Source organism: Aaosphaeria arxii, assembly GCF_010015735.1.
Source record: "Aaosphaeria arxii CBS 175.79 unplaced genomic scaffold BU24scaffold_4, whole genome shotgun sequence".
In the NCBI taxonomy this organism is placed as follows: domain Eukaryota; kingdom Fungi; phylum Ascomycota; class Dothideomycetes; order Pleosporales; genus Aaosphaeria; species Aaosphaeria arxii.
The window spans coordinates 4376617-4398874 of record NW_022983477.1 but is presented as its reverse complement, the minus strand read 5'-3'; the positions used below and the strand labels follow the sequence as shown (position 1 = coordinate 4398874).

Sequence of the window (22258 nt, the reverse complement as noted above, 5' to 3'; positions counted from 1 at the left end):
GGTGTCCATCGAAGGATGCAAGCAGCCACGCATCCGCGAACGAGCAATTCCCACGTTTCTCTCTTCACCTGCACTCATGCCTTGTAGTATACCTTTAAATGTGTTAATGTGATTCTGCTGCTATACATACGGTACCCTTTTCCTATAATTTTGTTCAGTTTCCTTCCTTGGGATGGCAGCTGAGACTTCCCAGCCGCCGACGCTGGAGCCCGTTGCGAAACCACTTTCTTTGATGTATGACAACCCGTTGGCGCAGCAAACTCTCATCTGATCAGATAGTTGACCAAAACAGACCCGTCACAATAAAAGAGGCTGCCCTCGATTCGCCCACGTTTCGCGCGACCGCTGTCCACCTCGGTGATCAAATCGACCTGATCGAACGATGGCTGGACTCGCACGTTCGAGCTGTCTCGAAACTCGCGAACGAAATGCATGCGCTGCAATCCCTCGTAGATAGTTACGTCCAAACATCGCATCCACCGTTGCAGCTGTCCGAGGCTGTCCTCGACCATGATTACACAGTTTTGGCTTTGAAAAGGTTTGGGGAAGGTGCACGGGAATTCTGGAATAACACTTTGCGTGGTATGAAACGAGCAGAGACGACTGTTTGTGATCCGATACGGGCTTTTCTTCAGAACGATCTACGTATGTTGAAAGACGCGCGCAAGAATTTGGAGAACAGTCAGCGCACTTTCGATGGCGCAATAGCGCGATATGCTGGCCAAGCAAAGACCAAAGAACCATCTTCGCTCAGAGAAGACGCCTTCCAATTGCATGAAGCACGGCGAGCGTATTTGAAAGCAAGCATGGACTTTTGCGTCATGGCACCGCAGGTCAGGAGTACACTGGACAGAATCCTCGTCAAAGTTATCAACGAACAGTGGCGTGAAATGAAAACAGCTCGTGACAACTCGAACAAAAGTTTTGGTATGTGGAGCGCAGATATTGATCGTGTCCGTGGTTGGAGTAAAGAGATGGAGAACGGCGAGCGTGTTTTTAAAAGAGAACTACATCTAGCCAGACAGCAGATTGAAACAAACGCCGAGGTGGCAGCGCGCCCTTCTCGAGACTTGGACGACTATGCGGCGTCCACAGTTCCATACCTCGGTACCCAAGCTCCTTCAACCGCAAATATCTCTACGGCGTCGAAATCGGACTCTTCGCAAGAAAAGGCGGAGAAACAGGGTTGGCTTTTCCAGCGCACAATAACAGGCAAACCTGCCCGGACTTATTGGGTAAGGAGATGGTTCTTCGTAAAAAACGGAATATTTGGCTGGTTGACCCAAGGTACACGCTCAGGCGCTGTCGAAGAATCTGAAAAGATTGGCGTACTCCTTTGCGGGATCCGACCTGCATTCCAGGAAGAACGACGGTTTTGTTTTGAGGTGAAGACCAAGGATACCACTGTGCTTTTGCAGGCCGAAACACAGCATGATCTCACTGAATGGATTTCCGCGTTTGAGGTTGCTAAGCGGAAAGCTCTGGAAGACTCATCTAAGGATGGAGCTATGTCGTCGGGCTCTGTTGATGCTGCATTCTCGATCAGTCCACCTGTCGCCCCCGAGTTCGCTGCGAAGACTTCCGAGGGCCATGCAGCACACCCTAGCGACGATATAAGCGGACTTGATAGAGCAGAAACACTGGCATTGCCTGGCGCTGAAGGTTTAGCATCGCGCGGGAGTTTTGACGTTACACGCTCAAAGACCGGACTCGAACGTGAGGGCGAAGGTAGTCGTCGCGACCATGCTGCTCGTATCATGGAGAAACTTGACCTTACTCGAAAATCAACTCTGGGGCCTCAATTAAGCTCGAGCAACCCCTCCTCTGCTACCGGCGGTATCGCCAGTCTGATTTCAGCAAGTCTAGCTTCGGCCAGTCATAATATCGTTCAAGTAGGGCAGATAACAGCACCTGCCCCTGGATTGCCCGATACCCGCTTGGTGATGGGCCAGACCCTACCCACAAGCAGCCTTGCGCCATCCACTCTTGCCAATCCTCCTGCACCGACAAATCTGAGTAAAGCAGCTGTTGCCGTAAGCGGCGAGCGAGGGATTAGTCTGGGGCGAGCGGGCAATATGCCTGGTGGGTTGATGGCCAATTTATGGGGGTCTGTCAACTGGGGATATATTAATCGCCTTGAACGTGGAGAGGTTCACCCAATCCGCAATGAACAAAGTGCTTCAGGACCGCCGAGTCCGGTCAACTCTCCCCCCGCTCTAGAGCCATTGGACAAGACTGGTGATGGCTCTTCTGGGGATCCATCTTCAGCAAGTATAACTCCTGCGCCTGGCTCCTCCCATCGGAAGACCATGAGCATGGGCGGACCAGCGCCGTCGCCCTCTCTAAGGCCCACAGTCGTCACCGATGACTTTCCAAATTATTATCCGCTCGCTCTACGTATGCAAGATGCCCAATTCCGTACACTTTTCCCTGGTGCGCCCCGGGAGGACAAGGTTATACTAGTGTTCCGTGCGGTTTGGAATCCTACAGACCAGCAAGAATTTCCGGGTCGCGTCTACGTCACTCCAAGGGACATATACTTCTACAGTAACCACTTGGGCCTCGTTCTCATTACGGGTATCACCATGGGATCCATTGAGGAGGTTACTGCTGCGCCAGGGAAAGATTGTGACTTCCTTTTCATCCATTTCAAGCCTGGCGCAAGAGAGGATGGTGCAACAAGGATTACCGTGAAAACCTTTCTCGAGCCACTGAAACTTCTCTTACTTCGATTGAATTTTCTTGTTCGCAACGCCAGTACAGGGGAGAATAGTTTGGAGGAAGTGGTAAAGAGATTGATCAAGCTCGAGGTCGCAGATCAAGACCATTCACCGAGTGCCGAGAGTTGGGAAGATATATCCATACATACACCTATGGATTCTGGCTATGGTGGAAAGGACATCAAGACTAGCCTCAGGATCGACGGCAATCTCTTTGGTCCATCAGGGACCGCCGCCAGAAATACGACCAAGTTCAAGCTTCCGTCTCAGCCCGTCAATTTCACTCCACGAGGTATGACACAAATTGCCATCGAGAAAGAATTCGAGATTAGCGCGAAGGGCTTGTTTCACATTCTTTTTGGAGATAAAAGTGCTGTTTTCCAGATGTTGTATCGGGAACGCTGGGCACAGCGGGTCGTCCAAGGCCCATGGACCGCGAACGACCAAGGACTACAACGTCGCGATTTCGAGTACGAAATTGAGCAACCCGGAAATCAGGGTGCGGTTGTCATAAATGATTACCAAATCATTGAAGTCCTGAATGACCACCTTTGCTATGTTGTTGCGGACCGAAAGACACCTTGGTACCTCCCTGGAGCGGATCGGTTCGTCCTTATGAACAAGATCATCATCACCCATGTTTCAAAAGCGAAATGCAAGTTGGCAATATATGTGAAGGTCGACTGGGCTCGAAATCCCCGCTTCGCAAAGAAACTGATTGAACGACAAGGTCTGCAGGATCTTGAGCTTGAAGCAGAAGATCTTGTCGATGTAGTGAATGACCAGATCGCCAAGTTAGGGCACAACAGGAACACAAATAAAGTCACGAATATCTTTGGGCAGATCGGAGTAGTCAACCAGGCATCCCAAATTGCTGCGCAGGACATACCTCCACCTAACCGCCCTAGAAAATTCAAGCTACAGCCTCAAACGACGGGGTCCGTCATAGCTCAACTGATTGGAAATGTCATCATTAGCATATTGTCGACTGTAATGAGCTGGATATTAGCCGCGTTTACCTCCCTTGGTAATCTGCTGTCCGCTCATAAGATTCTGGTTGCCTTGCTGGTTATCAGTGGCGCAACGAATTTCATGTACAGCAGTCGCGATACTTGGCTATGGTGGGAGGAGCGTAATGCAGCGAAATTTATGGAAAGACTCGGTGTTGGACCGAGCCATTCGATGACTCGCGCGGTCTCTTTGCGGGACTTGGAGGATACTTTCGTAAAGAGCAACGAGACGACAATTGTTCCGGGTTCCAAGCTCCGGCTGAACCAGGACAACAAGTGGTAAGAGCTACGGTTTCCATCGAATTCAAGATGTCTAATGTTATGCTTTAGTCACCAGATATTTTCATCTCTCATCGCCAACCCAAAAGTACCTCTTCCTGCTTCACCTTTGTCCTCTCTATCGACATCCCACGCACAGAGTCGTCTGCACCGCACGCGCCAGAATTTGGGGTCTCATCGACATGATCTTTTGGTGGCCCTACGCGTCGTCAACCGCATCGAAAAGGAGGTCATTGCGGCAGAATATGAAAGCTGGCTGAAGGACGAGACTGCAAAATGTGGACAGGTCGGGGCCTTCTTGGAGGGAAAAGGTAGGAAGGGCCAGAAGGATGTTCAAGAATGGGTCAATACGTATTGTGGAGATTGTCAAACGGCACTCGAGGCAGTAGAACTGGCGGGAAGCGCGTTGATTTAATATCTCCCGACTTACATAAACGTGATGGACGAGCCAAATCGGAGGAGCCACCCGTATCCATTTTGTACTTCTAGCTGACATACCAGAGAACCAATTCATGCCATAACTTACGCCAATAGGGTGTTCTTTCTTGAGATGATAGTTGCATCGAATATGTAACAGCCAATGAACAATAATCACGCATCTTGTGCAATATGTGAAAAGACCGAGCTGGCATCTAAGGTTTAAAGCTATGGGTTTCAACACATGCAAGACAGAAAGGGACTACTCAAACGTAGAAACAACTTTGGTGGGGACGATCTCTGTGAGGGCCATCAAGCATGTCAGCTGTTCGCTTCTTGCACCATAATGCTATCAACTAAATCCATGTTTTGGTTTTCGTTGAGATCTCATCAATGTCCAAGAACATCGAATGAGATCGCCTTCTGGACAAACTGCTGTAGGATTCCTCGGACCACATAAATCTAAAGAAAGTCCGAATACGACATCGGACTAGACATCAAGAATGTGCGCTGTGATTATTAGCACAGAATTCAGTAATGTAGAACCAAACCTTTCCAAATCTCAATCATTACCAAAAAATATGAACGTTTCTCCATAGGTCCGCAGGTAAGTCATGACGTAGTTCATGCTTTCAATGAATATTTATCATTCTCCCTCCCGCAGTACACTGATATAACGATGTTAGCAGTGTCCAAATGGAGTCGGGTTATACACAGTCTGGGGGACGTTAGATTACAACGCACCAGAGCCCCCACGTCATGAGGAAATCAGTAGTTTAGTTGTTAGCATCTTCACGTAGGTAAGTGAAAGAATGAGTGGAAGATATGACCATTTTTCGAAACCGCTTCTCGTACTGGGCAATGCAACAGGTATCACTAATCTGCCTTCCCAATTTTCAATGTGAGTCCCTATATCCACTCTGCAGGGCTTTTTAGATTGTTCCTCTCTGCAATACCTGTAGTCTTCTGTGCTTTTTCATTCACTGCCTCCCTTTCGAACCCAGCCACCGCCTTGTAGACACGTCCAACATCCTCTAATTCAGCTTGAGGAATGACATCGTAAATATTGGTAAACCCATCAGGCGCTCTTTCCTCAGCTAGTTGTAGGACATGGTCGGGGCCATTTGCGCGATTCGCCATTACTATTTTCGTGGTGGGTGGGAGTCTGTCATCTTGGTACTTCTGAAGGGCCGATACGGGATCCGTTGGTGATTGTGATAGGTGCTTAGCCAGAGTCTCTGCATCTATAATTGCTTGCGATGCACCGTTAGAGCCAATTGGATACATCGCATGAGCCGCATCGCCAAGTAGGGTTAATCGTCCAAAACTCCAGCGATCCACTGGATCACGGTCACTCATAGGGAATTCAAAAACCTGATCTGTACTCTCGATCAAGTCTTTCATCTCTAAACCTCCACACCTCCAACTTTCGAAAGGGCCTTTGAATAAACTTTTATCAACGGTCTTGGTCCAGTCTGTTTTTGGTGGTGTTGTGTCTTGTTGCAACTCCTCGTTACTGCGCACCCTGAGTTCTGCAATCCAGTTGACTAAACTTTTGCCTTTTTCTGCAGATCGCTGTGAGATTGGATAAGCAATGAACTTTTGATCTGCGTGCCCAGCCCAGACCATACTGGCACCAGTCAAGTAGGGAGGACGCTCGAGGCAGCCTCGCCACAAGATGCGGCCAGAGAAGCGAGGCGGGCCTTCCTTGGGATACAGAATCCTTCTTGCTGTTGAGTTGATGCCATCCGCTGCGATGAGAATGTCGCCTTCAACTTCCTGGACAATGGTAGAATGCCGTGATGAGAACTGCGCCATTATTGATTGCTCCAGATCGGTAAAGCCCACCAAGGCTGCATCGAGATGAATACATTCTTCGCCCAGTCTTTCCTTCACAGCACTAAGAAGAACCATCTGGAATTCCCCGCGATGAATTGAGAACTGTGGGACTGTATAACCTGCACTCACACCTCTTGGTTCCGACAATATAGCGTCGCCATGGCGGTTGTAAAAGTTCAGCTCTTTTGTTTGTATCGCGGTTTTCTCTAGAGCATCAAGTAGCCCCAGATTGCGAAGAATCAAAACTGCCGATGGTTGAACGTTTATTCCGACGCCTAGGGTAGTAAGGTGTGATGCTGATTCATAAAGATTTATATTCGTGAACCCTGTGGCATGAAGTGCGAGCGCAGTTGTCAATCCGCCAATCCCTGCACCCGCAATGATGATTTTAGGTTGAACTGAGAGGAAAGGCATTATGAATGTTTGTAAAAGTTTGTGAATTAAAAGTTATTTCTTGTGACTATGACCAAATGATGGAGATTTAAGGGATTGACTGCTAGTTAGTGTCTGAAAGCGACATCGGCCCTTTCTAGAAGCCGACGTGAGATGCCGAGGTGCATCACGACACCAAAGTAACTAGGTACCTAGGCAATTGGCTAACGAAAAGGACATTGTCAATTGGCGCTTTTTGTATTCAACTACAAGCAACAGTGGTCTGTAACTTGTATTTATCTTCTAGGCAAATACTAGAGTCGTCGAAATGAGATCACTCCTCTTGTGAATAATAGCGTTCTCATTGAGCCGACCTCTTCCATATTACTATTGACTACGTAACTGACTTGTATTGATCGAGTTTAGGATCCAACGACATCCATACATCTACATACTACGTGCTCATTTTTCTCTATTTGTGATCATATTTATGCTACGTTTTTTGCGTTTGTAAATAGATAGATTTAACGTCACTTGCACACCGAGCCAACATCTTCGATGGGACATATTGCCGTCAAATTGAGAAACACCATCCTAGAGGCGATTTAATCATAGAATTTGCTATAGCCCTTTAGCATCAAAGTTCAGTTAACTTCGCTATTCCCAAAAAATCTATCAAGTTCGTAATCTGTACGTGAAATTCAACAATCAATACGAAATCCCAAAGATGCGAACAGCAAGACGCGGTGTCATTGATAGTATTAGGAATACTCATTGTAGCAACAGTGTCTCGGATTATTGGAGAAATCCTGGAAGAAATCGCATCGTCATTATGAGTGTTGCTGTCTGGAGTTCATAGGCTGCGAAGCATTAACAAAGATAGGACAGGGTTTCCCAGGTTTAGATGAAGTAACGACTTAGATGTCGTCCGTCTAAAGTACTGCGATAGGTGATACTTCTAGTAGCGGCAGTTGTGTTTTGGTTTACCGATATCATCTTGATTCATCGTATTCTCTTGCTAATTCAAGGATTGTCTTCAGGGTCGGCATATATGACCCGCTTTGCTATAGGTTCGGCAAATTACCACGCGTTCTACATTTGCATGCCGTATCCCTGCGCGAATCAATTCCTATATGATTGTGACATCTCACTGAACGAATATGACATTACCGATATGAATGACTTTACGCGTTGATGGGTCCGATGATGTTGGTATATACCCCAAAGTGTGAAATCCTCCAATAGTAGTTGCAGAGAACAGTTTACTACCGATGATGAAGCTCGCTACGAGGGCGGGGAAGTTTCATTCACTACAATATAAGGTATAACATTCCCATGTGTGGCAGCTTATATCTATTACTCCAGCACCTATTGAAAAATCATGCTATCTATTCAGTTTATTATCATCTTGCTTCTAAGCTCTGTTGCGTTCAGCTTGAAGATCGCAACTTCTTTACAATGGATCGAGCACACACCCCAGCCTTATGCGATCAAGAACTTTTATAAAGGGTCTACCTCAGCTACACTTACCAGCGGAGGCGTGGCCAACCTTGGGTCCGACAAGTCCGTGGATCTCGCCGCCAATGCCGAAACACAGGGCTTAAAGCAATACGCGTCTCACAAGAACATTCGACTGATTTACATGATATGCGAGGCATCCTATCGAATCGTGGCGAACAAGAAATCAGGTATCAAAGATTTGAAAGATTTGAAGGGAAAGAAAATAGGCACGATCCCAGGAACCAGTGCAGGGGTGTTCATTTCCCGAATGATGAATAGTGTCGGTGTGAAGGAGTATACAACTGTAAGCGGCAACGTGTGTATGAAGGCTCCGTGCGGATCGGGTACGTTTCCAGCCATGATGAGTGGCAAGCAAATAGATGCATTTGGGGTGTGGGAGCCTGCCGTCGAACTTGGAGCAAAAGCACTGGGTGATGATGCCGTCATCTTCCAAAACGGGTCTATCTATCGCGAAATGTATGCCCTATACACCACAACGGATAAGTTGAATGACCCCGCCAAACGGAAGGACATCGTGGAGTTTGTGAAAGCATTGAATCGAACTCTGGATGTTTTCAACAATAAGCCAGAGAGTGTTTACCAGTTTGTTGCAAACGAAGTGGGCTCTGATGCGAAAGTCATTGCAGATGTATGGGAAGATCATAAATGGAGTGGCCGTTGGGGCGACGACCTCTTGGATTTGTTAGTGGATGAGGACAAATACTTAGCAACGCAGGACAAGAGGGCTTCGGCGACCAAAGCAGATTTGGAAAAGTTCCTTGATACAAGTATCATCGAGGAGATATCTGGAACGCAGTCGAAATGATTTCGTTCCAAATTGACTCCCACTGTACAATTATCAATCAGCGGCTTTTTCCTCCATCGTAAGACAGCAAATTTCATGCATTATTGCCTGAACTTCTCTAAGGCTCGATCAATAGCAAAGCAAGGCCAGATAACACGCCAATGGGGTTCATGGCCTATGCGGACAGCATCAACGAAAGATATCATCAATCTATTCAGACATACACAGTGCTCATATTGTTGTTATTCATGCCATTTGAGATTAGTTCAAAAATGTCTGGCTTCGTGTTACTTTGAAGATGGATTGTCGACCTCTACATTATCTAGACAAACTGCGTGTAACACTGGAATAGAATCGACAGACCATGTCACGATACATTAGTAGACCTTCTTATGAGGCATGTCCCAGAATCATATTACTACTTTTGTAATGTTTTTGATCTTGTCGTTGCTCATAAGTCTTATTCGGCCTCGTAACAGGTGGCGTAACTATTATTCTCAATTTTGATACAATATTTTTTAAGCATAGATTTTGATGTCACTTTTATCAGCGAAGTCAGGAATGTTGGTGTTTCATAAGAATTGGTGTCGCCAGCTGCCTATTGACCGAGGCTGTGGGGTGATTTCTGGTGTTCGTTTACTTTCTCAGCCCATCCGCAGCGTCCTTCGCACCATCTTGTATTGACTGTGCCGCCTTGTCAATGCTACTCTTGTTGATGCTGAAATGAGATCCGTAGCGATCCTGGCTGTGATAAGCAGTCTTCAACCACGATAATTATTCAGAGAACGAACCTGTTCGGCGCCGACTCCTTGTGCTCGTGCCAGTTCCCTTGCCCGTGCCCATCCATCGGCCCCAAGTCCAAAGTGAGAGGCATGTCTGTCCTGCTCTGCCCCGTCGCCCTTGGCATTGATTATGCTCATCGCAGCGGCCTTGACCTTTTCCTCGTCAAGTCCGAAATGGGCCTGATAGCGATCTTGCTCAGCACCTGTACCTTTGGTCATGGCGGCCTTTTTAATACGGTCGAAGCCTTCGGTTCCAATGCTGAAATGCGATGCATACCGATCCTGTTCGGCACCAGAACCGTAATATGCGTTGCCAGAAGCACTCGCACCTGTATCATTGGTAGTGCTGCTAAATGGGTTCATGGTGATTATGAGTAAGAAGCGTGTCTGTTTTAGTTATGCGGATTTCATAGATTGAAGATTGGAGGCAATAACGGGCTGGCTGTAGAGCTACTTTATGGGCCTTTGGTGATGATCTGGTGATGCACGATGCTCGGGCCTCGTTACGTAGCATGACGTAAATGTTGAAGAATGGCGGGGGCTCTAGTATCTCCAGACACAACATGTGATGAAGGGAACATTTAACAATCAGTATCCTATTCCATCATAATATTGATTAATACTCAAGATGATTATAATTTAGGCCTTATACTGGTGCAGAAATACAATCGTCAAAATTTCTCTCGTTTTAATCAAATGCCAGTAGTGAATGTGAGCATTGCGCATTTGGCTGCTGGTTTGTTGATGTAGAACCCTTCCCAACCTATCCTAACCTATTGCCGATTAGGTATTAGGTACCTTTTCATTCAGACCCTGTACTACTCGTACGACCGCAACATCACGGCACCAAATTGATTTAATTCGCTGAGCATGACATCACATTGCATGGCCATTGGCGTTCGGAAACGGGTCGCATGATGTTCTTTGATTTACCAGTAGTCTGACAGGTCTGGTTTGATTACATCAAAGCTGTATGTGTTAAGAGAAAGTGTATCTTAAAATCGCGTAATTTGAATTGCACCTGGGAAGATTTGTTCAATTTATTCGAGTCCCAGCGACCATCTCCCTGTTAAAACTACTCATACTACAATGTAGAGGATCGTCTCATGTCATGAGACTTCTACGATAACATACCAATACATTTACGCAAAGATCGCGCGCGCGATTAGACTAGGAGCGTGAAAGATGGGCGACAGAAGGAGCAAGAGTAGGAGTTGGATGGGTTTTCTATACTGTCTTCCTTTCATAATAGGAAATTGCACAATTCCACGGGCCTCCGCTGCAACGATCAGATAGTCCGCTCTTCTTTGACGTCAGCAGTATGTAGTCGAATCAGTCTCTTCAGCCGTATCAGCACAAAAGCATGGATCGCAAATGTCTAAGCGATTTTACATTTCTTTGGCTGGCATGGAATGGAGTTCAACGATGGCTTCCGCGACTTCGGCCACTTAATGTTAATTGGGAGTGCCGAAGCGAGGTTGCATTGCGCAATTATTGGATCCATCAAGCACTGTGACCGATCAGTCATGCTCCAGCTGTTCGAGCCTTCATCGACTACAATCACAAGACCAGCTTTTCGCATGGATCTTAAACTTTGCACGAGCCCGGGCATAACATGGCACCCTATCACGGCAACAATACAAAGGCATTTTTGCTCATCGTACTCGTTGATCTAGAAGGTGGCGCAAGTTCATCAAAGAATGTTGGTATCATGACGTATGACGTTAAGGCGCAAATACATCCGCGGATATGATATGTAAACAAGAGAACCCTCGAAACGCAAGCCAGTGTGCAAGGGTGTTAATCTTCGAAGCAAAGATTCAAAATCCATGTCTTCCGAAACTCTCACGCTCATATCGGCCACCCCGTCGCCTTTCGCGCGAATGAATCGAGTTGCGCTCGAACTCAAAGGGATTCCTTTTACCCTTCAGAATGAAATTCCATGGCAATCAGAAACCCAAACACCAAAATACAACCCACTGGAAAAGTTGCCTATCCTTCTATTCCCAGATGGCCGGCCACCGGTATATGACAGTGCCCACATTCAAGAATACATCATACAGAAGTATTCAGACAGGAAACCACTACTCTTGACCGGTGATATTGATCTCGACCTTCACGCAAGGCAGATTCAAGTCTTATCGGAGGGCATATTAGATGCTGCAGTACTTCAGTTCTGGGAGACTCAGCGTGGAGAACATAAGAGTAATGAATGGATGGCCCGACAGAATCGCAAGATCGATGGCGGTATGAAAGCACTGGAACAGTTGACGCGGGAAAGAGGATATCAGGGCAAGGAGTACTTGGTTGGCGACGAGTTGACAATCGCAGATATTGCTGCGGTATGTGCAATCGGCCACATCGACTTTGTGAAGATAAGAGAGGGGTGGCAGGAGCAAGAGACAAGCCTTGCCCGATGGTGGACCAATCTAGAGAGCCGAGAGTATTTCCGCCATACTAGGCCGGTCATGTTTGAATTTCGCGAGCTCGTTGTTTGAGTGTGTATGTATTTGACTTAATGTCCTTCATGACCCATGTATTCATCGAATAATGTAGTCGGGATATTCCGATCGCCAAGATGGTTTCTTTGAACTAAAAATAATCGATTACACTTCAACAGATCTCTCGTTTTAGTAAAGTGAGTGGCCCTGTCTGCAGTGGTGATCTGGTGCAAGTACGAGTAGCAAGCAACAGAAGTAAGACATGCACGCTAAGCTCTTCGACTCGTTTGGCCTTAGTCGGTGATCTGGGAACACCCGGCCGTAGCCATCATCCACCAGCAGTGCCCCACTCTGAGAAACTGGGGAAAGTAGGGTTCTTCCACCCTCGGGTTCGAGTCACGACAACCAGTCATATCGAACAATTTTCCTCATTTGGAATGAAGCGGGGATTCGACCAATGGACTCCATCACTTGGCCCTGTCGGCGGTCTTCACACGGGCGAGTCGTTCCAGACTACCTATGAAGTGGAGATACCGAGAAAGCCTACCGCGGCATCATTCATGAGAAATACAGATATTTAAGTTTTATTTCATGCTATCAGATTGAGGCCACTCTCAAAGTTTGATGTACTAGCCGCAGACATGGCAGCCGCCAAAGTTTCACCCGCATCAGTCGCAGAAGTTCCAATTCCAATGGTGGAGAAGGAGCAGGTGGAAATCAGAACTGAAGAGAAGCTGGAAGGGGAATCTCTTCCCTTTGATCCAACTGAGCTCAAGGCAAAGTACCTCGAGGAGCGCGACAAGCGCCTCGCCCGCAATCTAGGCATCAACCAGTATACTATAATTGATGGACATCTTTCTCATTACCTTACCGACCCTTGGGTCGAGCCAGGATTCAAAAGAGATCCAATCGAAGAGAAGGTGGATGCTGTCATCATTGGAGGTGGATATGGTGCACAGGTCGTCGCAGTGCGTCTGATTGAATTAGGAATAGAGAATTTCAGGATCATCGAGAAAGCAGGGGACTTCGGTGGAACTTGGTACGTTTATACAACTGGTTGATGCTCATGGATTTTAAACGATTACTTTCAGGTATTGGAACCGGTATCCCGGTGCTCAATGCGACATTGAATCTTATATCTATATGCCTCTACTCGAAGAGGTTGGCTACATACCTTCCGAAAAATATGCACGAGCCAAAGAACTTCTCGCACATTCACGAATGATAGGCGAAAAGTTCGACTTATACCGTCGTGCCTTGTTTCAGACCGAAGTAGAGACCATGCGATGGAATGAGGAAGAAGGTTTATGGGTCACGAGCACATCCCGAAATGATAAGATCAAGTCACGATATATCATTCCAGCCGCTGGGCCACTTCATCGACCCAAGCTACCTGGTGTGAAGGGTGTCGAAGACTTTAAGGGTCATTCCTTCCACTCGTCGAGATGGGACTTTGGTTACACCGGAGGAGATCCGGCTGGCAACCTGGAAAAGCTGAAGAACAAAAGAGTCGGCATAATTGGAACAGGGGCTACAGCCGTCCAGATTGTTCCACATTTGGGTGAATGGGCAGAGAAACTCTACGTGTTCCAACGCACGCCGTCATCAATTGACGTACGGGGCAACAGGCCTACCGACCCTTCGTGGGTGAAAGGTTTACAGCCAGGATGGCAGAAAAAGCGAATGGACAACTTTGATAGTATCGTCAACGGCGGCGTGGAGGCTGAAGATATGGTGGCTGATGGATGGACTGATATCATACGCGAATTGCTCACCAAATTTCGAGACGCAGATATTGATCCCTTGGAAGCGGCAGCACAGCTACAGATCGCAGACTACAAAAAGATGGAGCAGATTCGCGCACGTTGTGACTCAGTCGTGCAGAACAAGGAAACTGCAGACTCTCTGAAGCCATGGTACAATCAATTCTGCAAACGACCATGTTTCCATGATGAGTATCTCCAGACTTTCAATCGCCCCAACGTTGAGTTAGTCGACACGAAAGGCAAGGGCGTCGACTACATTACAGAGAAAGGCATTGTTGCAAATGGAAAAGAATATGAGATTGATTGTCTTATCTATGCGACGGGATTCGAGCTCGCGACCAACTGGACCCATCGAACCGGCTTCGAAATCTATGGCCGTGATGGCTTGACAATTACAGAGAAATGGAAAGACGGCGCACAGACACTCCACGGCTGGTCTACCCGGGGCTTCCCAAATTGCTTCATTGTACAGATCACTCAAGCTGCCCTCACGCCGAACTTCATGCATGTCACTGCTGATCAAGCGAGGCATTTTGCATATGTGATCTCAGAAGCGCAAAAACGCGGTGTGCGAACACTGGAGCCTACCGAAGAGGCTGAAGAAGAATGGACAAAGAAAATAGTTGATAGCACAGCTATTCGTGCTAAATTCTTCGAAGAGTGTACACCGGGCTACTACAACAATGAGGGCACGCCATCTACAAGCGCAGCAAAGAATGCAACTTACGGTTATGGAGCCCCAGCATTTTTGAAGATCCTCACAGACTGGAGAGCCGAGGATAAATTGACTGGTCTTGATCTGCGCTTCCTAGAATCAGAAGGCACAGATGGTTCAAATCAGGAGGCACAAGACGAAACTCAGGAATCTTCGTCCGTGGACTTGTCATCAATATTTGAAGATAAGCGAAATATCGTTGAGGATTACAAGGACCTGCAGGCAAAACATCAAGCTGAAATGAATGATTTGCTACGGAGGCAGAGGGATGAGATCGAAAGGTTACTGGGAACTCATACAGAGAGGGCAAGGTTGTAAGAAAGAAGCGTTAGGTTGTATCTGATTTCAATGCATTTTCGTACTACTGATAAGAAACTCCTATCTCACTGCCCTTTGCCTTTGCTGCCGTTGCGATTGTACAGATTCTCATGCCCTTTGGTTTCATGTCCAAATCCTGGATGAGAATAAAGTGGTTACAGTGTGAGAATATCATCTCTCACCGTTTCCCTTTCTTGAGGACTAGCCCCTTCCAGCTCTTGCTATCTTTATGCCTTTTTATTGCCCGGGAAGACACTGAATCCTTCATCATTTCCTCCTGGCAAGCTTTCCTGTCGACTTCGTCCTCGTGTTCATGAAATTCGCACCAATCCTTCTCAATCTTGGGTCGTTCGCCTTTGGCCAGAATGGTTGCGAGCTCAAATAAAAAGGCTTGCGGAAGCTGAGAACGTAGTGCAACCATCCTTTCGTCGTCCTTATCTGGATTCCAGTAAACACTATACATATCCAGAAAGTACCGACACAGAGGTGAACTTGGAGGCAATCCTTCATAAGCAGAGATGACGTTGCTGTGGTCCGGCATGGTCTGCAAAATCTCATCATTGTTCTGCCAGGCAAGCATTACTGCTCTTCGTAGCTTTGGGATCTCGTATCGATGGCCAAATGTATACAAGGCAATGAATCGCCTCTCCAAGAAGCCTTCTAGACTTCTCCACTTGTAGGGACGTGCACAACAAGGACAAACTGTTTCTTTGGGCAGGTCGGGTTTTTCAGTCGTAGACCGGAGTGGTGGGGAAGATACTGGTTTTTCGCCGTCGCCTTCTCCAGGAACCTTCTCTGCAGTGGAATCCGGCACAGATGGTGTACCAGTACCATTCTGGCCATCGGCAGGAGTTTCGTCATTATCCAGACTGATACCCCACGAGGCCGTGTCTACATCTTCAGCCTCCTCTTTGTTATCAGATGCCGACGACCCATTTGCGCTGCTCAGGTTGACTGAGTGGGACGGCGGATACACCTCTTTTCCACCTTCAATGAGATGATGTGGTATATAGCCTGTATATAACCATAGCATAAATGCATCAAAAACATCTGGGGAAGTGTCCTCCAATTCGAGGCCAGCCTCGGTGGTTTTGTACGGAGACGAACCCTGTTGTTGGAAATGGCGATCGAAATATCCCGAACATCGCCGTAATAACTCCTTGTGGCAGCTAAATGATTCGGTAAACTCGCCACCCCCGACTTTGACAGTAAGGATTGTCTGGTCGAAATTTCTAGTATGATTTAGTGAATTGGGATTTAGACAGTGGATGATATACGTACCGGAAAGTATGTCCCAAAGTTGATGTACCCATTTTCATGAATGGCATTTTGAGCAAAATATCTGGTTCCATTCACAACCTTTTAGATTTGAGGGCAACGCGACGATTTTATTATTCAATTGCGGGGTGGGCACACTAATGTTTCAGCATTCGTGAGAGATGTTGCTTGGCGTTCGAGCTTATTGTCACGATGCTTGTTTCGCCTCGGCGCCATGTCACGAATCACCCCCTTCGAACCATTGGAGAAAACAAGCTACATGAATTAGAGTTGATTTCTAGGCAAAGCAGCTTAATTTGCTATAGACGATGTTTCCTGTTCGTTTCAGAGGGGGCTTGGAAGTTGTCAAGATGCCTCAGGACGGCGCACCGACATCGACACTCGATTGGGAGTGATCGACATCAGTCTGTGACGGTAAGCGTCAGGATAAAAGAAAATAGACTAACGAGAGTTCGAAAAGGCCCCATATCTCACAACATTTGGTAAGAACCATGAGATTTCGAGTTCTGAACATAGCATAACCTTGGAGCTCCATTTCACATAATAATGAGCATCCAAGCGCATTGTACAGCTACTCGTCTTTCCGCTTATCTAAGAGTATCTGTCACTTCACATCACACGATTAATCCAAAAATTGCTCAAAATTGTTCTTTGACTTTCCGGCCGGCTCTACCATATGAACTTTCAACGAGGAGGGGCATAGCCATTCTATCAAACTTCGTACCTCATGTAAGGCAACTAAGTCGCTATCCATGGTAATTATTCAATGACACAAAACATATTCTCATACCTAGTTCATACCGTAGTGTGCGAGATGCAAGATACATTCGTAGAATGCACATAAAATCGAGCTTGCCAATTGCGGCAATACTGTTTCCAGTATCGACCAGCGCACTGTTTCTCAACGGATACGCTTTCTCAACAGTAGACATCCTTGAATAACGAAGTTGAGATAGGATGTCGAAAATTAAGTAGGGCAAAGACTTGACAGCATGTAATGCTTCACTCGCAGGGCATGATACATGAAACTTCTCAATCCTTCACAGCAGCCTTAATGCTGATGCAAATCCCCTTTTTGAGATCTTCCCGGCTTGGATACTTCTTCTATGCATTGCCCTATGATTATGCACATAAAATGCAGCCTAAGCAGAACATGAGGTACAGCCCATCAACAAAGTTGACTTTGAGCGAATTGTAACCTTGATGCTCCGAGGTGCGGGGTGGGCTTCTTGATTTATCTGTAATACCCTTTAAAGCAGCATGTCAAGTAAGGTAGCTTGGAATTTATAGACAGAATACAACCATTAATAAAAGTTTGTTTCAACGCCTGGTTGTCTCATGTTGCAGCTCTGCGCGAGAAACAAATTACCCGATCCTAGGTTTCCTTCGTACCCAAACCTCCTCGATCTGCTCTTGAATTCTTATTTGAGTTTCCCATACTTGAAGTTTATAATTTCCTCTATCGCCTTGCCCAGTAAATAAATCGAAACTCCAATCATGTTTGGGGCACGTGATCCCAGCGCTCAGCGTTACGCCGAAGTCCTCGATATCAAAGGGCGTCCCGTTAGAGAGTGGATATGAGTTATGCGGGCATTCCTTTGAAAAGTCAGATAATAGTAAAGTAATTCAAGTCGTGCAACACTGCTGTAAGCATATACCGAGGGTAAGGTAGTTGGAAGTGTACAGCCAAGGTGGACATACGTGATTGACGGCAACAAACTTTCCATTATACTGAAAAACCATTACCTGGTCTTTTGTATTTGTCTCTCCGTCCTTCCAATCATCGATGGCTATTGGAGAAGCTTGCGTTGCATCTTCTTTGGGCACGTGAAACACCTTACATCCAGCCATGTACTGGTCATGGCACAGTCGTTGTTGAGCAAGAGCGCTGTCTTTGTTTGATACATTTGGATATAATCGAACAGGCCCTGCGTTGAACCATGCTGCTCCGCCTCGAGGAGAGCGAGTAAAGGGTATAAACATTGACGCTGGGGAGAAGGAAATGCTACATTACTAGAGGAAAAATACATCCTTTAGACTAATTAGCGTTAAATGATATGCTTACATAAGGTCAGGCCCTCCTACTTTGAGCTAGCGTATGTGTACTCTATTTCGATAAGGAACAGTAGGTAAATAGCATTGTAGTAGATTACTCTTTTATACAGTGAAAATAATTCTGATTTAAATCTGCTGAGTTGCCAAGAAACTTGGCCATTTGTTGCCCGATAAACAAAAGACCTCGTGCTTTGCTGCCAACAGAAACCTTTCGCACGTCCCAAATTCCTGTTGTGCTAACTCAATGACATTGCCCAGGCAGGTTGTCAGGCTTAATAAGGGTCTCCTATGGCATGAATGCACATAAAAGACGTTTGGTAATCCAGGATACAGATCAACCTGAAGCGACTGAAGTGCCGGTTGGGTTCGGATTAGTCCGTATAGTATCCTCGGAAATATTAGTGCGCGGTTTGTATGTTCTTCAGATGACGATTGTCGACTTGTCACGAGCAATGCGTTACAAGAAAGGAGTAATCTCCATCTTACGCCTAACTAGATAAAATAAGCAGTTTTGTGGCATAACAAAGTTCTTACAAACTCGAATGCGGCCATCGTTAGTTGATTCGCATGATGGGCTTCCAATGTGGCTTGGTGTAATGACAACGCTACAAGGCCAAGATCTTAGTTTCTCCATGCTCACTTATCACATTGCTACTATCTGCGGAAATATGTCTAAAACTCACATGACACCAGTAATACCAGACAAATTTCGCAACATCTTGAAAGGTACCCCAAATTACCCTCCACTCCTCAATTGCGTAGCAAAGAACAGGCATCTACCAACTCGCTATGACTGAGGGAACATCTTTAGTCAAAGACCAAACTCCTGCAGAATCAACGGCATGAACAATGACGTCTCGTGAAACGTCCTTTCTCCGGTCCGTTGTCGGTATCTCAGTTGTCGTTCCCTAGCAATCAATTAAAAAAGCAACTAAAATCTGTTTAGAGAGGCTCACCTGAATACGCGCGCCTCTTACGTTAAGATATGGTCTTCCAATCTCGTCGGTTCCAGTGGGGTATTGGACAATGACAGAGTATGCAGTAGCTCCCGAGACTGGGGACCAGCTAACTCGAAAGTCGCCTGCATCGTTGACTCTTCGCAATGAGACACTAGCTACCTTTGTTGGACGAGACACACCGCCCACTGCCGATATTCTGGGAGACGTGAAACAGGAGGATGCGGTGGTGTAGAACCTCCATGAGACTGGGGATTGCCCACCCTTGCAAACATTGACGAACTCGTGCACTGCAGTGAACGCCGAGCTTCCTGGATAACGTGTGATGAAGTTATTCCCAAGGTAAGGATAGAATGTGTCGCTGACTCCGAAGGTATCAAAGTCACGGAATGGCTTATGTTCTGCGCGACTCCCATCAGCATAGGTCGCCTCAAAGGCCCATTGTATAGAAACGTATTGATCCTTGTTGAAGCTAAGTTGTGCTTCACAATTATTGAGATTGAACGCTCGGTAGTTTCCTGGCGGGGCATAGTCTCTACCGCTACCTGGCCTATAGCTCCAGGTCGTGCTGCAATGCTCCTGTCTGAGACTCAAGGGCAATGCAGTTACAGGAGCCACTACGGCTAGAGTCAACAATGCAAGTATAAATGCCATATTGCACAAGAAGATAGAAGGAAGTTAAGAGGGGTAGATACAGATAAGCAAGAGGGGAAAGGGCCCAGAGAGAGGGAAAAATTGGTAAAGAAGATATGTTTTTACAGGATCACTCAATATTATAAAAGACTGAGAACTACACAGTAAAAGAGTTACATATCTCTAAATTTACCCGTGTCTACCTCGTACTCGATGCATCCTTGATCATATGTTTTGGTCTGGATCTAACTGAGAGTAGACTACACAATACAATAATACTCCTTCATGCATCGAGCGAATCTGTTTTCATAATGTTCTCCCTGTAGAGCATTCCTTTCTTAGACATACTAGACAGCCGGAATTCGTGCCATGGCTCTTGGACATCATGGCATGCACTTCACTTTAACCGAGCGCCCGGGCCGCGATGGGCTATCGGAATCTCCAGATAGGAAGTTCAACATGAATTGAACTCTAGTCGTGGATGAACCTTTTCATTCGGTCCCATCGGAACTAGACTTTGTAGTTTTACTAACCATGATGGCATATCAGTTTGATGTTGAATCAACGTCTAAACAGCGAATGAGATAATTGCCCTCGGAGACCAAGGCAATTTACATTGATTCCCCAAGCTTCAGCGCCAATGTCGAAGGTGGGGTGGAGTCATGCTGGGACATCTAATCCCTGCTTCATAGCCGCTGCAAGGGCTCAATGTATATTATTTCAGATAGTCCGAGTCTGGTATGAAAGTACATCGTCAATTGTGTAAGCTCCGTGCCGAGTCTCTTCATTGATGAGTCGCTGGGCATAATGCTGGTATTATTAACTCTTTGAATGGTCAGCGTTTGATCGTCTATGATTGGGAGAAGCATCTTCGACTGTTCAGCGTCATTGCCGTACATATGACTGTATGCGAGCGCAAGGATTGGATGCATGTTGATGATTTTTGTCTTGGAATCGGTTGGCCAACGCACGTGAACCCTAGTTGTCATCATTCTGTCTAACGCGATGAAATTTGTTTTCACATAAGGTAGCATTTAGGAATTTTGAGGCTCTGAAGTCTTGAAGTTCATAAATTTTGTTTTCCTCGCGAACGTAAAGCTTGAGGTCGATAATCGGCACATTCTCGTCGGCATGCAGTCCAAATGGGGGTTTGTGAAGTAACTAAAGGTTGTATCAACCTGACTGGCTTACATTCCTATATTTGCAAATTTGGAACATGTATGTGCCAATAACCTTGATGAAATAGGACGCGGTTAGATCCTGTTTCGAGCAACCACTTTCGCGAGACGGATACAGGCACTTCGGGGTAGCCGCCTGCTAGCTTCCAGTCTGTTTTGTACTTGAAATTGCTCCTGAAAACCACATTTTCACCCCTTAAAAGTTGAATAATGTCTTCGCCAAATTATAGCTGTGGCACAGTTGTAGCCTTGGGAACGTTTCCTGACGGTCAGGGAAGATGTTCACGCACGGACGCGCATCCTTCTGGCCACGCCCCTCAGCCACGCCCCTCAGCCCCGACATTTGCATTCATAATGATTCATTGAACATCTCACTCACAAGATCATTTCACCAGACTTGAGCTTCGAACATACCACAGCTTAAACCACTAGTTGCTGTGACTTTAGCGACTACTTTCTAGCCCTGGGTGGCCCGAGCAACAGACGCATCCATATCGTCTCGCCGCAAGCTTGTCAGATTGCACCATGTCCGATGAAAAACAACACGGTGGCAAGGCCTCCAATCACGATTGCAAGAATGAACAACAAAGCGATAGCCCAACCCGTACAGCTCAAAGTTCATCCACACCTAGATCTCTGAAGCCTTACATCATTATCTTGTTCGTGCTCTTACTTCTCATGGTCGCATACATTGTACGATACGAGCCGATCTGCATATTTACATGTGCCCCTCTTTTCTCTCCAAAACGGCATTACCCAACGAAGGTGGAAATGGCCAGAATTTGTGGAACACCTGCCAATATCAACGAGCCTCATTGCATGACAGTGCCTGTGGTGGTTCCGATCATCCCGTAGTCGACACATGGTAATGTCACGGGGGATGTTAGGCTGCACTAGACAGCCTTCAATGCGCAAAGCCAATGGGATGCAGGAATTGTGGAGGTCTTTGGCCTCCGTTTCGGTTTACATATACTGAGAGTGTAGGCATATGTGAAGCTATGTGAAGCTATGATTGCTACTTTCGGATCCTTGGAGCAATTGTACTGAGGTAGTTGTTTAGGAGTTTGAATGATAACCATGTGATGAAAGATTCCAAGAACTAGTTACCCAATTCTTTCTACTGCAAACACCTTTCAGGAAGACATCTCCCTATTATGATTGCCAACATTGAGTAGATCAAAACTAATAGAGCTT

At 46.4% G+C, this 22258-nt stretch overlaps 10 protein-coding genes across 10 annotated transcripts; 5 read left to right on the top strand and 5 right to left on the bottom strand.

Moving 5' to 3' along the window:
• Nucleotides 1-36: 36 nt before the first annotated feature.
• On the top strand, nucleotides 37-4602 carry BU24DRAFT_370775 (uncharacterized protein). Its single transcript, XM_033524443.1, has 3 exons — nucleotides 37-234; nucleotides 293-4009; nucleotides 4061-4602. Exons 1-3 carry the CDS (start codon nucleotides 173-175, stop codon nucleotides 4422-4424), a joined length of 4143 nt encoding a protein of 1380 aa, XP_033385130.1. The 5' UTR covers nucleotides 37-172; the 3' UTR covers nucleotides 4425-4602.
• Nucleotides 4603-5283: 681 nt separating this feature from the next.
• Nucleotides 5284-6716, bottom strand: BU24DRAFT_423137 (FAD/NAD(P)-binding domain-containing protein). Its single transcript, XM_033528166.1, has one exon. The coding sequence runs from the start codon at nucleotides 6677-6679 to the stop codon at nucleotides 5336-5338; it is 1344 nt and encodes a 447-aa protein (XP_033385129.1). The 5' UTR covers nucleotides 6680-6716; the 3' UTR covers nucleotides 5284-5335.
• Nucleotides 6717-7785: 1069 nt separating this feature from the next.
• Nucleotides 7786-9362, top strand: BU24DRAFT_209790 (periplasmic binding protein-like II). Its single transcript, XM_033521919.1, has 2 exons — nucleotides 7786-9021; nucleotides 9079-9362. The coding sequence occupies exon 1, from the start codon at nucleotides 8019-8021 to the stop codon at nucleotides 8961-8963; it is 945 nt and encodes a 314-aa protein (XP_033385128.1). The 5' UTR covers nucleotides 7786-8018; the 3' UTR covers nucleotides 8964-9021; nucleotides 9079-9362.
• Nucleotides 9234-9871, bottom strand: BU24DRAFT_423136 (uncharacterized protein). Its single transcript, XM_033528165.1, has 2 exons — nucleotides 9734-9871; nucleotides 9234-9683 (listed from the first exon to the last, which is right to left on the bottom strand). Exons 1-2 carry the CDS (start codon nucleotides 9860-9862, stop codon nucleotides 9579-9581), a joined length of 234 nt encoding a protein of 77 aa, XP_033385127.1. The 5' UTR covers nucleotides 9863-9871; the 3' UTR covers nucleotides 9234-9578.
• A 1574-nt stretch (nucleotides 9872-11445) lies between these two features.
• Nucleotides 11446-12514, top strand: BU24DRAFT_209720 (glutathione S-transferase). Its single transcript, XM_033521918.1, has one exon. The coding sequence runs from the start codon at nucleotides 11554-11556 to the stop codon at nucleotides 12220-12222; it is 669 nt and encodes a 222-aa protein (XP_033385126.1). The 5' UTR covers nucleotides 11446-11553; the 3' UTR covers nucleotides 12223-12514.
• Nucleotide 12515: 1 nt separating this feature from the next.
• BU24DRAFT_392166 (FAD/NAD(P)-binding domain-containing protein) lies at nucleotides 12516-14964 on the top strand (the record flags this gene model as incomplete). Its single annotated transcript, XM_033525146.1, has 2 exons — nucleotides 12516-13204; nucleotides 13257-14964. The coding sequence occupies exons 1-2, from the start codon at nucleotides 12807-12809 to the stop codon at nucleotides 14962-14964; spliced, it is 2106 nt and encodes a 701-aa protein (XP_033385125.1). The 5' UTR covers nucleotides 12516-12806.
• Nucleotides 14965-15142: 178 nt separating this feature from the next.
• Nucleotides 15143-16292, bottom strand: BU24DRAFT_481391 (uncharacterized protein; the record flags this gene model as incomplete). The annotated part of the gene is made up of 2 exons (XM_033533170.1): nucleotides 15143-16196; nucleotides 16246-16292. The coding sequence occupies 2 exons, from the start codon at nucleotides 16290-16292 to the stop codon at nucleotides 15143-15145; spliced, it is 1101 nt and encodes a 366-aa protein (XP_033385124.1).
• A 1115-nt stretch (nucleotides 16293-17407) lies between these two features.
• BU24DRAFT_423134 (uncharacterized protein) lies at nucleotides 17408-18234 on the bottom strand. Its single transcript, XM_033528164.1, has 2 exons — nucleotides 17944-18234; nucleotides 17408-17838 (listed from the first exon to the last, which is right to left on the bottom strand). The coding sequence occupies exons 1-2, from the start codon at nucleotides 18223-18225 to the stop codon at nucleotides 17608-17610; spliced, it is 513 nt and encodes a 170-aa protein (XP_033385123.1). The 5' UTR covers nucleotides 18226-18234; the 3' UTR covers nucleotides 17408-17607.
• An 839-nt stretch (nucleotides 18235-19073) lies between these two features.
• BU24DRAFT_317005 (uncharacterized protein) lies at nucleotides 19074-19889 on the bottom strand (the record flags this gene model as incomplete). Its single annotated transcript, XM_033522889.1, has 2 exons — nucleotides 19074-19205; nucleotides 19254-19889. Coding segments are annotated over 2 exons (768 nt in total), but the record flags the coding sequence as incomplete, so codon positions are not given.
• A 1538-nt stretch (nucleotides 19890-21427) lies between these two features.
• On the top strand, nucleotides 21428-22189 carry BU24DRAFT_423133 (uncharacterized protein). The gene has a single exon (XM_033528163.1). It carries the CDS (start codon nucleotides 21590-21592, stop codon nucleotides 21917-21919), a length of 330 nt encoding a protein of 109 aa, XP_033385121.1. The 5' UTR covers nucleotides 21428-21589; the 3' UTR covers nucleotides 21920-22189.
• Nucleotides 22190-22258: the final 69 nt, after the last annotated feature.

Coding starts and splice junctions, on each gene's coding strand:
- BU24DRAFT_209720 (XM_033521918.1), top strand. CDS start 11,554: ATGTCTTCCGAAACTCTCACGCTCATATCGGCCACCCCGTCGCCTTTC.
- BU24DRAFT_423137 (XM_033528166.1), bottom strand. CDS start 6,679: ATGCCTTTCCTCTCAGTTCAACCTAAAATCATCATTGCGGGTGCAGGG.
- BU24DRAFT_209790 (XM_033521919.1), top strand. CDS start 8,019: ATGCTATCTATTCAGTTTATTATCATCTTGCTTCTAAGCTCTGTTGCG.
- BU24DRAFT_370775 (XM_033524443.1), top strand. CDS start 173: ATGGCAGCTGAGACTTCCCAGCCGCCGACGCTGGAGCCCGTTGCGAAA. Junction 235..292: donor GCGAAACCACTTTCTTTGAT/GTATGACAACCC, acceptor TGACCAAAACAG/ACCCGTCACAATAAAAGAGG. Junction 4,010..4,060: donor CTGAACCAGGACAACAAGTG/GTAAGAGCTACG, acceptor GTTATGCTTTAG/TCACCAGATATTTTCATCTC.
- BU24DRAFT_423134 (XM_033528164.1), bottom strand. CDS start 18,225: ATGTTTATACCCTTTACTCGCTCTCCTCGAGGCGGAGCAGCATGGTTC. Junction 17,839..17,943: donor AGTTTGTTGCCGTCAATCAC/GTATGTCCACCT, acceptor GACTTTTCAAAG/GAATGCCCGCATAACTCATA.
- BU24DRAFT_423136 (XM_033528165.1), bottom strand. CDS start 9,862: ATGAGCATAATCAATGCCAAGGGCGACGGGGCAGAGCAGGACAGACAT. Junction 9,684..9,733: donor AAGGAGTCGGCGCCGAACAG/GTTCGTTCTCTG, acceptor TATCACAGCCAG/GATCGCTACGGATCTCATTT.
- BU24DRAFT_423133 (XM_033528163.1), top strand. CDS start 21,590: ATGTCCGATGAAAAACAACACGGTGGCAAGGCCTCCAATCACGATTGC.